This window comes from Pistacia vera, unplaced genomic scaffold, assembly GCF_008641045.1.
Source record: "Pistacia vera cultivar Batoury unplaced genomic scaffold, PisVer_v2 Contig383, whole genome shotgun sequence".
Classification (NCBI taxonomy): Eukaryota; Viridiplantae; Streptophyta; class Magnoliopsida; order Sapindales; family Anacardiaceae; genus Pistacia; species Pistacia vera.
In genome coordinates this window covers 5,995-23,473 of record NW_022196205.1, presented here as the reverse complement: position 1 = coordinate 23,473, position 17,479 = coordinate 5,995, and the positions used below count along the sequence as shown (strand labels likewise).

Sequence of the window (17,479 nt, the reverse complement as noted above, 5' to 3'; positions counted from 1 at the left end):
TTAGTGGAGATTAATCATTTTGTCCCAATAATAATTTTTTTTTTTTTTTTTTTTTTTCTCATAATCTCATTCTTTCTTGATTTTGAAGAAAGAATGTTGATTAATTTGTAAAATTCTTGCGAGTTTTAGAAGCATGAAAAATATCTCAATTATTAATTATTAATTAATTAAGATGACGAGATGGTGACTGTGTTGGCGTGCTGAGAAAGTTCCTTACCGATGTGGGACCTGCAGAGGATCATAAAAAGGTCACACAGACACTGGACCGAGTAAGACTATTCCAAAGTACATGATGAATTAGATGATTTTATTTTAGAATGACACGTGTTACATCACCCCTAAATCTAGAGCTTGCATTACAACATTGACCTTTCTTAAAGTAGTGTTGTAATAATTAAATATTTCTTCAAATTTAACATGTGCTTCAATTCAACTCTTTCTCATGTGTGTAACAAAAATCAAATAAAGTAAAAAACAATTGGGCAAAGCAAATCAATTAAAGTTTAAATCATTATAATTTTTTAATATAAATCATAATTAATTGTAATTTTATATTTTTTAAAAATAAAATTATAATGTCAACGCATATAATGATTTATTTATTGATATTATTATAAAATTTTAATATGTTATAATTTTAATTAATAATTAGAATAATCTTATAAGCTTTTGAAGTAGGATCAAGAGAGACAAGAGGACTTTTGGCTTTATTCGTCAACGAGAGAAGCGCGTGGGGCTATAAATTGAATAATATTAAACAAGTGGCAATTAACACATGCTTAATACAAAAACACTTTAATTTTTTGATTAAGTCAAGACATCCACCAATCTCATCCGTAAAACCCACACGTGACTGTAAGATTTTTCTAGTCTGGACAAGGCAGCTTTTTGTTGATTAGAATGGAATAGGAAGCATTTAGGTCCCCCATTTTATTTTAGCTTTTTTTTTTTTTTTTTTTCCTTAAGTTCGACGGACGTAATGTGATTTGTTATAATTGATCCTATTGATAGTACAGAGAATGGGTTTGTTGTCTTGATAGAGATGGTTTTATCTTTTTCGGATATTTATTATAATATCTGGAGCACGAATACTAAAATCATAGATTACGAAGTATTTGAATTATGATTCTCCTTAATATTCAGGCCTGGCGGTCAATGGCGGATCCAATAATGACTTGTGTGGACTAGATCCCCACTCAACTTTGAAAAAGTCCACATCTTATATTTATTTAAATTTTCACTTATAGAATTATGAGTTTTGAGAACAGCCCTAGGTTGTTTGAATTTATTTTTGTAAAACCCTATTTTATCCTAGTAATATATTTCATATTTTTTGTGATTTTTATTTTTATGCAAGAGATCTATTAGTTTTAAAAGTTTTATTAGGGGTGAAAATGAAAGGAATAAGAACTGTTGGATTTGCATTTACTGAGGGAGAAATCGGGTATTTTTACATCAGAAAGCTAATGTGGCGAGGTCTGGTGAGAAAAGAGAATCTTAGAGCAATTTCATAATTGAAAAAGTTGTTTTATATATAATTGGGTTGTTTGTCAAAATGAAGAAAAATGGAGAAAACCCCATAAAGAAGGAGAAGAAGTAAAGGAAAAGGAATAGGTTTGGTCAGTTTTATCCATTTGATTTTTCTACATTTGAGTTGATAGTACTTGAGAACCAGATTGAGATTTATGTTATTGACATACATTCTTGTAATAAATTTGATGAGTTACAAGAAATGTTGATTTGATTAAGAATTTAGTTCGGTTTAAAAAAAATTTTGCATACTTAGTGTTTAAGCTTGTGAAGTTGCATTGTTTTATCAGTTGCGCTGCGACTTTGAAAGAGTTTTTTCTACAATGAATCTGGTGAAATCGTTATGCAATCGAATGAGAGATCAATGGATGATGATTGCTTGGTCATCTATATTGAAAGATGTATTTGATACAATTGACAATGAATGATTATCCACGCTTTTAGAATAGGAAAACTAGTCAAGGACAATTGTAAAAAATTGTTCTATTTTACAAAAAATGTTTTTTTTTTTTTTACGATATTATTTGTATTTTATAACTTTTCATTGAAGCTCATTGTAATGAAAAAAAAAAAGCGTAGTTAGATTGGTTTTAATTTTTTTTTTTTTTTTGTTTATATTTTGCCCCCATTGAGGGAAATTCTAGATCCGCCACTGCTCGCCGCCAATTCCAAAGTTAGAAATTGAATGAAGAATGATCATTCAATTCCATTTCTGCTTTCATTTGGTATTTGTAAATTTTTTTGATGATACTAAAGATAATTCTTAAGGCTGTTACTGTATTATCCATGAAATCATGTTTTAATAAAAAATAGAATTTCATTTTTTTAATATATGGTAATTGTTTCTTTATAACCGAGATGTTTAGACTAATTATGTTACTTTAACTAATCTCAGAATTCATTGAATACCTTGCAAAGCTAGTGAATCAGGTAACATAAGACTCTGATTAATCCATCAAGATGACTAAAATTTTACTATCTGACCGTAAGATTAGTGGTTAATATATGATAATTTGGCAATAATATTAGAATAGTTATCTAGAGCAAGAAAACAATAAGCACTAGGGCATGTCCATAATCCTTGTACAATTACAAGCGTACAAGTAAATAATAGATAATTAAGATGAAAAGTGACATTTAATTATTAAAAAAAGGGGAACGTGAAACGTCATTAAAGATAATTTATTATTAAAAAAAATAGTAAACGAATGCATGAAACATGACGTTGCACCATGACATCAAAATATTGCCTTCATGCGGAGGTAATTACACACACACACACACATGCTTAATACAAACTAACTTTAATTATTGATTAAATCAGACATCCACCAATCTCATCCGTAAAACCCACACGTGACATAGATTTTTCTAGTAGTGGATAAGGCTTTTTGTTGATTAGAATGGAATAAGGAAGTATTTTAGTGTCCCCATTTTGATTTTAGCCTTTTTTTTTTTTTAGTTCGACTGATGCAATGTGACTTGTTATAATTGATCATTTGATACACAGAGAATGGGCCTGTTGTCTTGATAAAGATTAGGATGTTTAAAAGAACCTATTGGAACTGAAACCGTAGATATTCGGGGTTTGGTTATGATTCCGACTCGAAACCGACCGTTAACGGGTAGTTTTCGGTTCTAAATTTTTGGAACCGTTACTATGCGTTCCGATTCTAGTTCTTATGTTAGGAACCGAAAACCGAGACTAATAAAATAAAATTAAAGAAAGGGGGTTATAAAAATTTTGTAGAAAAAGTAACGTGAATACATTTATTTATATTTCATATATTTAAAATAATTTGGCTTGACTTTTGAGAATCTATCTCTATAAAGTAATGAAGTTTGTATTTTCAATTTTAATTTATAATTTTATTTTTGTTAACAAGTTTCTAAGGGGGGGGGGGGGGGGGGGGGGGGGGGGGGGGTTGGGGGGGGGGGGGGGGGTGTGGGGGGGGGGGGTGGGGGGGGGTATTTGTAAGCTTTTAAGGGTTTTTTTTTGCTATTTAAAAACTTTTGGGAGGTCATATAATTTTACAGGGTACCTAGAACCGGAATTAAAATCATTGCTACAGGTTCCGGTTCTGGGTACCTAGGAACCAGGACCGTCAGTTCCAGTTTCTTCAAAATATACAGAGTATCCGGAACCGAACACCCTTAATAGAAATGGTTTTACCTTGTCGGATATTTATTCTAATATGTAGAGCACAAAATACATGAAATAATAGATCACGAAGTATTCGAACTATGATTCATACTTAATATTCAGGCCTCACGTCCAGATTCCAAAGTTAGAAATTGAATGAAGAATAATCTTTCAAATTCCCATTTCTGCTTTCATTTTGCTCATTTGGGTATTTGTAAAAAAAATTGATGATACTAAAGATAATACTTAAGGCTGTCACTGTATATATCACATGTAAAATCATACTTAATAAAAAAAAAATAGAATTTCATTTTTTTAAATATATGGTAATTGTTTTTTATAATTGAGATGTTTAGATTAATTTGTGCGTACTTCAACTAATTTTAAGATTCTGTAAAAAATTTTGATGATACTAAAGATAATACTTAAGGCTGTCACTGTATATATCACATGTAAAATTATACTTAATAAAAAAAAAAATAGAATTTCATTTTTTTAAATATATGGTAATTGTTTTTTATAACTGAGATGTTTAGATTAATTTGTGCGTACTTCAACCAATTTTAAGATTCATTAAATACTTTATAAATTTAATAAATCAGGTAACACAAGACCATTGGATAATCTATCCAGATGACTAAAATTTTACCATCTGGTCGCAAGACTAGTGGTTAATATACGATAATTTGGTAATAAATATATGAGATAGTTGATCTAGAGTCAGAAAACAATAAAGCACTAGGGCATATCCATAATCCTTATACAATTACAAGTCGTGACCAAGTAAAATAATTAGATAATTAAGATTGAAAAGTGACATTTAATTATTAAAAAAAAGGGGAACGTGAAACGTCATTAAGAAGATAAATTTATTATTAAAAAAGAAATAGTAAACGAATGCATGAAACATGACGTTGCACCATGACATCAAAATATTGACTTCATGCGGAGGTAATTACACACACACACACACATGCTTAATACAAAACTAACTTTAATTATTGATTAAATCAAGACATCCACCAATCTCATCCGTAAAACCCACACGTGACTATAAGATTTTTCTAGTAGTGGATAAGGCTTTTTGTTGTTGATTAGAATGGAATAAGGAAGTATTTTAGGTCCCCATTTTGATTTTAGCCTTTTTTTTTTTTTTAGTTCGACTGATGCAATGTGACTTGTTATAATTGATCATATTGATAGCACAGAGAATGGGCCTGTTGTCTTGATAAAGATTAGGAGTGTTTAAAAGAACCTATTGGAACTGAAACCGGTAGATATTCGGGGTTTGGTTATGATTCCGACTCGAAACCGACCGTTAACGGGTAGGTTTCGGTTCTAAATTTTTGGAACCGTTACTATGCGGTTCCGATTCTAGTTCTTATGGTTAGGAACCGAAAACCGAGACTAATATAAAATAAAATTAAAGAATAGGGGGTTAATAAAAACTTTTGTAGAAAAAGTAACGTGAATACATTTATATTTATATTTCATAATATTTAAAATAATTTGGCTTGACTTTTGAGAATCTATCTCTATAAAGTAATGAAGTTTGTAATTTTCAATTTATAATTTATAATTTTATTTTTGTTAACAAGTTCTAAGGGGGGGGGGGGGGGGGGGGGGGGGTATTTGTAAGCTTTTAAGGGTTTTTTTTTGCTATTTAAAAACTTTGGGAGGTCATATAATTTTACAGGGTACCTAGAACCGGAATTAAAATCATGCTACAGGTTCCGGTTCTGGGTACCTAGGAACCAGGACCGTCAGTTCCAGTTTCTTCAAAATATACAGAGTATCCGGAAACGAACCCTTAATAGAAATGGTTTTACCTTGTCGGATATTTATTCTAATATGTAGAGCACAAAATACATGAAATAATAGATCACGAAGTATTCGAACTATGATTCATACTATATTCAGGCCTCACGTCAGATTCCAAAATTAGAAATTGAATGAAGAATAATTTTTCAAATTCCATTTCTGCTTTCATTTTGCTCATTTGGGTATTTGTAAAAAAAATTGATGATACTAAAGATAATACTTAAGGCTGTCATGTATATATCACATGTAAAATCATACTAATAAAAAAAAAATAGAATTTCATTTTTTTAAATATATGGTAATTGTTTTTTATAATTGAGATGTTTAGATTAATTTGTGCGTACTTCAACTAATTTAAGATTCTGTAAAAAATTTTGATGATACTAAAGTAATACTTAAGGCGTCACTGTATATATCACATGTAAAATTATACTTAATAAAAAAAAAAATGAATTTCATTTTTTTAAATATATGGTAATTGTTTTTTATAACTGAGATATGTTTAGATTAATTTGTGCGTACTTCAACCAATTTTAAGACATTAAATATTTATAAATTTAATAAATCAGGTAACACACGACACATTGGATAATCTATCCAGATGACTAAATTTTACCATCTGGTCGCCAGATAGTGGTTAATATACGATAATTTGGTAATAAATATATGAGTAGTTGATTAGAGTCAGAAAACAATAAAGCATAGGGCATATCCATAATCCTTCTACATTACAAGTCGTGACCAAGTAAAATAATTAGATAATTAAGATGAAAAGTGACATTTAATTATTAAAAAACAAAAAAAAAAAAAAAAAAAAAGGGGAACGTGAAACGTCGTGGTAGTGGGGTTAACGGTTGATAGTTAAGAAGATAAATTTATTATTGAAAAAGAAAGACGTCGCACCATGACATCAAAATATTAACTGCATGATGAGGTAATAACACACACACACACACATACACTTCTTCATTTAATATATAAAGAATTTTGTACGCAAGACTTCTTGCTTGTGTTGGTGTCAAATCATAAAATTTTATGACACCCACTTGGGATTCTGTATTGGTCGGCCGACAGCTTCTATCTCCTACTGAAAAATCACTGTTAGATAAGTCATTTACCTATGTATATGTTTATACAATAAAATATCATTTTCGTTAACTTTCTCTTACTAACGATATAACAGTTCATAATTGATTAAACAAAACCCATTATTGGATAGGTGAGATTCATTATAAACTGATCAATTGTAAGTTATTACGTCATAACTGTGAGAGTTAGTTACTGAGAATGACTTGTCAGCATAATATTTCCCATGTTTGTATTGTGCTCCACTTTCAGGAGTCAATGCATTCCACAATTGAGAACCCCATTTGCTCATTTCTTTGTGGGTGGAAGATGATTATATGTATCAAATTATTTATATGGTTTTGTTGAAATAATAATACAAAAATATAAAGTTGGGATCCCAACTTAAATTTTTTATTCTAATTTATGTGAAAAATGATTTGATGGCATCTTCTAAATTATAGGATGATGAAGCAGATGTGTCGGAACACAAAAGTATGATCCTAACCTTATACATGTATAACATTACCCTTTTGGGAGAAATATGCAGTTACAATATGATTACTTATGAATAGTATTTTAAAATCCGGCTCGGCCCGATCTGTTGAACCGGTTCAACAGGTACTTGGAGCTTTCAACGGGTTGGGTTACCCATTTTCCTATTCACCGAAAAACCTAGAAATTTGGATGATGATCAATGAACAATTGAAGGTTGGGATGTTGGGTCTTTTGAAGAGGAAGTGTCGGTGAGTGCAATGGTGGTGACATAGGTGATTTTTGGTGAGTGAATCGACCGGAAATCCAAAATATCGACGACGGCAACAACTGGTGATTAGCAAGGCGAACAGGGGTGGGGTGAGATGGGTTTTGGTTAACAGGCTGAGGGGAGTTATTCTCGTGGTGATGGCTTGGAATGTTGACACCGGTGGTGGTGAGATCTGGCCTGGAATGTTGACGCCGACGTCAATGATATCTGGCCAAAATCGAACTGATTTTGGCTAGATCTTGGATAGATTTTCTGGGGAATGGGCTCAAGAATGATTAGGATTGCATTTGGTGTGTTGTCACTGCTAACCAATCGATCGCCGATTTGTATTTGGTGTGTATTTGTTAAATTTCAAACATTTAAGCACTTAACTGTAATTTTTAGGGATATATTTGCTAAATTTTAAACTTTTTATCACCTGGTTTGACCAGCCAATCAAATTGGTTAAACCGGTCAACCTGAAACCCGACAACTTTGTCGGGTTTTACCCTGGATTGGTTATTAGAACACTACTTATGAAGTTTTATTGTGACTCAACATAAAATTTCACGCCAAAACTAAACTATGCCTTCAATAAGAACTATTTGGCTTTTGTTGTGTTAATAATATTAGCCTACAGTATTTGCATGCTACTTCTTACAAATCTCATGGGACTAATTATATCATGATTTTGAACTGGAAACCTCTCTTTATTGATCTTGAGGCAAATGTTACAGCAATAAGATTCTTTCACTTTGGCAATGGTTCACAACACTCTAAATCTTCGTAAAACTTAAAATGCAACAAACCAAGCTCATTTACCTAGGAAAGCATTTCAATCGTGTTTACAACAAGATGAATGAAAAAAATTCATAGAATATACAAGCAAACGAGAGAAAAAAAAGTAATACTACACCATCAACTCTTTCTCATAAACTTTCTCTCGTAATCTTGATGTGACAACTCGTAATTAATTAGTGTGATCTGTTGTGAACTGACTAATTGCAAGTTGCTACGTCAGAGTTGTGAGAGAAAGTTTGTAAGAGAAGTTATATGATGACGATGGTTCTTCACAGTCATTGCTTGCCCTAGCCAGAAAGGCTGATAGATAATACTCTCTCTGTTTCGAAATAAAAGTCGTTTTAGCCTTATAATTTTTTTCCAAAATAAATGTCGTTTGACCAAATGTAACCCTCTTTCTCTTTCTCGAAGTATGCCCCTGTCTCCTCTCTCTTTTTTCCTCACCCCTCATCTCTTCTCTCTCTCTCGCTCTCTCTTTCTCTTTCTCTTTCTCTTTCAAGAGCCATTTAACACAATTTTTTCATCAATCATCATTGTTTTTTCTTCGTTCCATTTTCCACGCACTTTTAGAGGGAAGAGCAAAGAGACAAAATTTTTACATTAAAAAATTAGTTTATTAAAAAACGTGTAATAACTTAAAACGATTTTTATTTCGAAACGGAAGGAGTATGAGCTTTTGAAGTGGGTTCAAGAAAGACAAGAGGACTTTTGGCTTTATGCCTCAACGAGAGAAGAAGCGCGTGGGATTAATAATTAATGCTAGTGGCAATTAACACGTGCTTAATTTCTTAATAACAAAACTAACGTTAATTATTAATCAGATCAAGACATCAACTAAGCTCATCTCTAGAAAACCCACATGTGACTATAAGCCTTTTCTCGTACTAGGTAAGGCTTTTTTGTTGATTAGAATGGAATAAGAAAGCACTTAGGTACCCCATTTTGATATATATATATTTTTTAATTTTAGTTCAACTTCGTAGTTCGACCGCACAATTTTTTTGTTTTTGTATTTCCGAAATATGAGTGTGTGACTTGTTATAATGGATCCAATTGATAGTAAAGAGAATGGGTATGTCATCCTATAGAGATGGTTTTACCATGTTGAACATTTATTCTAGTATCTGGAGTACAAAATACATGAAATAGATCACGAAAGTACTCGAACTATGATTCATATTTCATACTTAATACTTAGATTTAGCTGTCGGATTCCAAAATTGGAAAAGTTAGAAATCGAAAGAAGAAAAATCTTTCAAATTCCCATTTCTGCTTTGATTTTGCTCATTTGGGTATTTGTAAAAGTTTTTGATGATACTAAAGATATTCTTAGGGTTTGTCACTACATATATCATGTGTAAAATCATATTTAAGAGATTATTTAATAAAAAAAATAGAATTTCATTTTTTTAATATATGATACTTTTTTTTTTCTTGATAACCTGGGTATTCGAGTCATTTTGTGCGTACCTCAACTAATCTCGAGGTCTATTTAACACCTTACAAACTCAATGAATCAAGTAATATAAGATCTTTGGAATCCATCCAGATAGTTAAAGTCTTGTCGTCTGGTCACAAGACTAGTGGTTAATATATGATTTTTCTTTTTTTTTATAATTGGGGTGTCTGAGTCAGCTTGCACTCATCTCAACCAATCCAAGAGTTAATTGAACATCCTACAAACCTACTGAGTCAGATAACACAAACTTCTAAATAGCCAACCTATATGACTAAAGTCTTACCGTCTGACCATATATGATAATTTGGTAATAAATATTTGAGAACAGTTTTTCTAGAACAAAAAACAGTAAAGCACGAGGGGATATCCATAATCCTTATCCAATTACAAGTGTAACCAAGTAAAATAATTAGATAATTAAGATTGAAAAGTGACAGCTAATTAAAAATTAAAAAAGGGAACGTGAAACTTGGTGGTGATGGTGGTGGTTAACAGTTAATAGTTGAGATGATAAGATAATTTTATTATTAAAATCCTCAAAAGTAATAATAAAAAGAAAAAAGTAAAAGAATGCATGAACATGACGTTGCACCAAAGACATCAAAATATTGACCAATAATGTTATGGACACCGAACTTGTACATCAAAATTTTTTATCGAATGACGTGACATCTAGTCAAACGTAGACATATTGGACAGAAAATACATCTCCTATGAATAAACAACCATTTAATAATCACGAACGATCGTCCATACTTTATAGACGACCGTTTATCACAAATGGATAAACATCCACAAAAATATTAATGGACTTCCGTTCATATTATATGAATAGACGTCCATATAAGATGGACGCCCGTTTAAAAAATTTTAAAAATAAAATGATTGAAGCCCATCCATCTAATAGGGACGAGCGTCCATATATAATGGACGGTAGTCCATATGCAATGGACGATCGTCCTTTGTTATTCGAGTTTAATAAAAAAAACTATTTCAAAAGTTCAATTTTCGTAGGCATTGGGGTTGTTTACCAATCTCTTTGTGAAGCCCCATAAAGTTCATGTGAAACTTCCTCCAAATTACTGATTTTGGAATTTGGAAATTCCGATAACAAAAGTAATACTTTAAAGAATTATTAATTAATAGTTGCATGCATGATAGTATTAAAATGATAGTATTCCAAATAGACTCCTTCAAACTCTTTCAAAAGTCCATTTACTATGGACGACCGTCTATTGTATATGGATACCCGTCCGTATTAGATGGACGGGTGTCACTCATTTTGGTTTTAAAATTTTTTGGACGGACGTCCATCTTATATAGACATCTATCTATAGTAAATAGACGCTCGTTCATATAATATGGACAGGGTCCGTTGATATTTTTGTAGACGCTCGTCCATCTATGATGAACGATTGTCCGTGATTGTTGGACGACCGTCTATTCTGGGAAGATAAATTTTCTGTCCAATGTGTCCATGTCTGACTGAATGTCCATCATCCAGTAAAAAATTTTAGTGTAAAAATTCAGTGTCCCTAGCATTATTGAAATATTGACTGCATGATGAGGACCATGGGGTAATAACACACTCACACAACTTCATTTAATAAAAGAATTTTGTAAACAACATTTCTTGTTTGTTGGTGTCAAGTCATAAATTTTATGACAGCCACTTAGGATTATGTATTGGATGGCTGCCTGCCTGCCTGCCTGCCTGTCTGCCAGCTACTATCTTCTACTGAGAAATCATTGTTACAATAGTCCTATACTTATGTATCTGTTGTACTGTGCTCCATCTTAAGGAGACAACTCATTCTACGATTCAGAATCCCATTTGCTCAATTCTCTGTGGGTGTTTTTGTTGGCAGAAATGTTCTTTATACAGCTAAATCTCACAATCTTTCATACACAACCTCCAATGGGATAACTTTTCATTAGTCAACTCGCAAATAGGTAACAGGACCTATACAAACAGACGAGACTTATTACGAAAACTAACAAATGACGAGTTACCACGTTGAGGATTATAAGATAATGTTATGAGATTGGATTATAAATCTAGCATTATTCTTTTGTTGGAATAAAAATGCAAAATATAATTTTTTTTTTTTTTGGTATATGAGGTATCCGAACACATACAAACTCAATGGACAAAGATTATATAAATGTGGTAGGTATCTATCTTGATACTCGAATTCAAACGAAACTAGCCGTAACTAAGCCTAAACAAAGGCGGAAACGAAGGAATGACGGGGTTAAGACTAAGGAAGCGAATGACTTTGGGGTAGAAATCAACATAAAGTGAAGTCACCTCAAAGTGAAGTCACCTCTATCGCTACATAAAGAAGAATAATTCACTCATGTGCAAGTCTTTTGGAACGAGGGTAAGACTAGAAAGAATCTCTTCTCTTGTTGCCACTATTCTTTTCTCTTTGAACCGTTCCCTTGAATGAATGGGCTTAGCTACATTACCTTAGCTGGGCTTTCTTTCACGTGAAAAGACGACTTTCCTTCCAAGGTAATTCTACAAATGTGGTAGGTACCTATCTTGATACTCGAACACATGACTCTTAAATATAGTTAACTCCAGTGGTTAAAAGGTTTGTCATCTGATCACAAGAGGAGAGATGCAAAATATAAAGTTAAGATCCTAACTTTCTATTCTAGTTTATGTGAAAATTGATTGGAAGACATCTTCTAAATTATGGGATATGATGAAGCATATGAGTTGGAACACAAAATTATGATCCTAACCTTGTACATGTAACATTATCTTTTTGGGAATAAATGTTGTTATGATAGGACAAAATTACGATCCTGAATTTGTATGTGTAACATTAACTTTTCGAAGAAATATAAAGTTACAATATGATTACTTAAGAAGTTTTACAATATATATATATATTTTTATAAAAAGGGACACTAGCATAGTAGCCTACTGCCACAACCTTCTATTTAAATCCTGAATGCTTAAATAGGGAATCAAACCTGAGACCGTGCGTCTATCTGTACTATAGCAAATTCGCTCTAACCATCTGAAGTTTTACAATATGATTACTTACAAATCTCATGGGGCTAATTATCATGATTTTCAACTGGAAATCTCTCTCTACTGATCTTGAGGCAAATGTTATAGCAATCAGATTCTTTTCACTTTGGCAATGAAACACAACACTCTGAATCTCCGTAAAGCGTTTTAATCGTGTTTACAACAAGATGAATGAAAAAAATTCCCTCGTGTGCAAGTCTTTTTGGAATAAGGGTAGGACTAGAAAGAGTCTCTCTTGTTGCCACTGTTCTTTTCTCTTTGAAAAATTCCCTTGAACAAATGGGCTTTAGCTGCATTACATTAGCTGGGCTTTCTTTCGCGTCAAAAGCAGGTTTCCTTTCATCTAATGCTTTCTTTCCAAGCTAATTGCATAACTGTGATAGGTACTTATCTTAGTACTCGAATACAAAACCCTTGAATATAGATAATCCTAGTGGTTAAAGGATTTATCATTCAACCATAAGAGGAGAGGTGCAAAATATAAAGTTAGGACTCTAACTTTCTATTCTAGTTTATGTGAAAATTGATTGGACAACATCTTCTAAATTATAGGATGATGAAGCATACGAGTTCGAACGTAAAATTATGATCCTAAGTTCCTAACCTTGTACGTGTAACTATTATCATTTTGAGAATGAATGTTGTTATGATAGGACAAAATTACGATCCTGATTTTGTATGTGTAATATTACCCTGTAGACAATACTATATTTATAACTTAATCTCTCAAACTCTCTCACAATCCTGGTGTGACAGTTCGCAATTGGTTTTTGTTGAATTTTTCCGCTTGACCAATTGTGAGCTACCACATCAAGACTGTGAGAGAATTCGTGAGATTGAATTGTAAGCCAATTCTTATTGTTACCGTTTTGGGAGAAATATGCAGTTACAATATGATTACTTACAAATCTCATGGGGCTAATTATCATGATTTTAAACTGGAAATCTCTCTGTATTGATCCTGAGGCAAATGTTACAGCAATCAGACTTTTTCACTTTGGCAATGGTTCACAACACTCTGAATCTCCGATAAAGCTCAAAATGCAACAAACCAAACTCATATACCTAGAAAAGCGTTTTAATTGTGTTTACAAGAAGATGAATGAAAAAATTCACGGAATATACAAGCAGAAGAGAGAAAGCCAACAACTCTAAGGAAGGATGAACAAATTTAAATATACTTCATAAAGTAGGAGCAAATGAAACAGCAGAAGCAATCCTGCTTCCTACACAAACACAAATGCTCGGTTATAATGACAATGGTTCCTCAAAGTCATCGCTTGCCCTTGCCAGAAAGGCTTATAGAACTAACTTTCATAGGTGTTGCCACCACCAGCGGTGCTTCTGGGGACTCTGTAACAGCATACTTGTCATGCATGAACCGACTTTCTATGATTGATTCATCCTTCAAAAGAATCTTGTAGCAATAACAGCTCTTGAGACCTTGCTGATTCCTGTAGCATTCGTGAGCACTGTTCTTCACCTGCTGGAAATCCCATATCACACTGAATTTGCCCACTGTTGCAACTAAGTGGCGTTCTTGTTTACCATTCTCAGTGATCTGAAAGGCAAAATTATTCAATAATGGTGAGACAAGTATAGAGCCTACAGTTGTGTACTGTGACATGGATCATGGAGACAACAAACAAAACAAGTACAGCGCAGAAGAAAACCAAACAAAAAGTCCATTGACAACCTATAAGCAGATCAAGACTCTCAATGTTCTTCAACTGGTAACAAATTATACAAGAAGCATGCATGAGGATGATAACAGTTATCATATAAGAATGGTTGACAACAAAAATCCATTAAAGTGTCCATACAACATTGAAGCAATTTGATGGTTACCTGAGAGTTTCAGCAAACAAAATTTTAATGACATAGCGTTAGATACATAATCACAATGTTTGTTATATTAGCAAACCATGAGAATCACTACAAAATAAGAAACCTACTGATATGCAGGATTGCACTAATAGAAAAGAGAGGGATTATTTCAGCAAAAGAAAGTAACAGAAATTCATAAATATGCAACAAACATAACAATGTATTGGCTGCCCCAAATGCCAGGGACACATACATTTCAAACTTTGAAAAGGTAACCAAGTAATATATTAGTATTTTCCTATTCAGGCAATATAAAACAATTAACAATTTGGTCAGTTAATTATTACAGCCATACTTCTTAAGTTTATAACTGAATTGAACTTCCGCATTAAATTTTTCATATTAGAATGGTCAGGCATCATTCCATAACAATGAACAGGCACACAAAACAACCATATAATTCAATTTATTTAATATATTATATAGATGCTACTTCTGTTTAAATCTAGAAGGTTTAAGTAAACTGAACAGCAATACAAGGGGCACTCAGAAGGCTCTGATTCCAGACCCTTAAAAGAGATGCAGACCGTTAATAGAAGCTAATATTTACCAAGCATGCCAAAAGTATAGTTAAAATAACAATAAACACGACACAACAACAAAAATACTAAGTATATAACAATTAAGCACAGTGCAACCAAGAAATGAAGAAACTTACCCAAGAGAAATGTCCACCATGAAACTTATTATCATTCCCAGCCAGATGTGAATCCAAAGGAGTCAACTTCAACAATCTTGGAGCTGGTATCTTGTTTCCCATACGCCCACCAAAACCAGTTTTCGTCCTTCCATCTTTATCCGTATACAGCGTGCAAATAAGAATCAGATATGTATCGGTGGTGCCCAAGACCCACTTCCCATCATAAGTAACATCCACATGGGTAATCGGCGAGCCAAGCCCTGGAAATGCAGTCTTAGCCTGCCTCATCGATGTTTTGGAGTACAACCTTATCTTCCCATCAAGTGAACCAACGACAATTGATCCATCACCCGTACTCGCAAAGCATTGAAAATTTGTGCCCCTCGAAAACTGATGCCCCTGAGTCCAATGCAACACTGGTGAATCACCCTTCACAATGTCCCGCACAATTCCGCCCCTGTCTCTCATATCCCATTGACACAATCTACTATCATCAAGCCCAAGAAACGTAGACTCTGATGGATCCAACTGTGAACTCTTTGTATCATTAGTAATATCTCTCATCGTAATGTCAGCCCCATCCTTCTCAAACTTCCATTCAGTCACAATCTTCCCCGTCTCTATATCAAGTTGTTTAATAGCTGAGGCATGAGGTTTCCCTTCTTTCAATGGACTCATTAACATCATATTTGTCTCCCCCCTCATTAACAGAGCCTTCTTAGTAGCCGAGTTTGAACCAGTTCTAGAACTTCCACTATCAAATCTCACACTAACACCTTTGTTATGAATTCCATGATTAAAATTTTTATAAACCTGCACACCCAAATCGTTAACCAAGAAACTGTTATCCAATGCACCTAAAGTCAAACTCTGCACTCCTCCATTAGCTAACTCCTCAAACTCCTCCAACGTATCTCGACTGCCCTTCACAGGTGTCACGTATTCAGGTGTTTTCCCTGAACCATCATCAGCATCCTCCCACATCGAATCATCAGCAGCCTCAGGCATCACCCACCCAAGAAATTCCTTCCCATAAATTTTCATCTTGTTCTCTTCGGTGGCTTTAAGCCCATATACATTCTCAAACAAGCAGTCTTGAAACTCAGTCACAAACTTCCTATACTCCGAATCACCAAAAAACTTCAATGCCCAGACACCTTTGTTAACAAAATCAACTCTCCTTTGATCTCCAAACATTTTCAATTGAATTTCAGTCGAAACCTTAGCCCTAACTTTGGACCCAACTTTCAAAACCCAAAACCCATCTCCACCATCACCCTCATCATCATCATCATCATCAGAGGCGTTGCCGCCGTCAACTTTTAGGGTCTTGATGAAACTATAAGAAGTAAGCTTATCAGAGACGATCCACTTGGCTTTAGGGGTGTTGCCACCGATATGGAGATAAAGCTTAACAGGGTTTTTAAGATTAGGGTTTAGGGGAGTCGGGTATTTCAGTTTAAGCGATTTGAGTCTGGAATCAACTTCGTCAAGAGAATTTAGGGTTGCTTTCGTACCTCTAGATGAAGAAGAAGAGCTAGTTTCTTGAGCGTCGTCGTATTGAGATGATTCTCCTGATTCTGATTCTTCTTCATAATCAGAGTCTGATATGTAATCCTCGCGACTTTGAGAGGTACCCATGATTGATTGAATTTGAGAAAAACAAAGTACTATGTTGTTCCCAAAATTTCAAAATAAAAATATCTTGCCTTTGCTTTTGCTTTTGCTTTAGACCGAAGAACATTTCAGAAACAGTTATGGACATGCGGGTTATTTATAGAAGGTTTTGTCACCGGTTATTTCCGGTTTATTGTGGTTTGCTCATCCGTGTTTTAAACCAATAACAACCCCTGAATTTTAGATGCTATCCATAAACCCTCTGAGGTTTAGATAATAGCTCAACTGTTATTGAGCCGTTAATATTTTCTCGTAAATTTTAACATAAAGAGATTAAAAATATAAATGAATTTTAACATTTTTAATTAATAGTAAATATTAAATCAAAATGTTGAATAAAATTAAAAATATTAACGTTGGAGTAAGTAGAATTATAAGGGTCACCTCATTAAGAGGGAACATGTTTTGTTAACTTCAAATAACAGTAACGGGTTTATTAATATCAATAAAACCTTAGGGGGTTGTGATTAACCCTATTTTTTATTTTCTTTAATGAGAGATGATTTTTTTTTTTATTTTAGAAATATTTGTATCTACTAATAAATAGGTCAAACTTCAATAAATTTGCAATTTTCTTTTCTACATTCATTAGGAATTTCCGAACATAATTATATGTTAAAATAAATTCAAATATGAGTATATATATTTAATAATTCAAAACT

At 33.1% G+C, this 17,479-nt stretch overlaps 1 protein-coding gene across 1 annotated transcript; it reads right to left on the bottom strand.

Moving 5' to 3' along the window:
• Nucleotides 1–13,763: 13,763 nt before the first annotated feature.
• Nucleotides 13,764–16,871, bottom strand: LOC116140871 (protein CYPRO4-like). The gene is made up of 2 exons (XM_031426447.1): nucleotides 15,159–16,871; nucleotides 13,764–14,174 (listed from the first exon to the last, which is right to left on the bottom strand). The coding sequence occupies exons 1-2, from the start codon at nucleotides 16,779–16,781 to the stop codon at nucleotides 13,887–13,889; spliced, it is 1,911 nt and encodes a 636-aa protein (XP_031282307.1). The 5' UTR covers nucleotides 16,782–16,871; the 3' UTR covers nucleotides 13,764–13,886.
• Nucleotides 16,872–17,479: the final 608 nt, after the last annotated feature.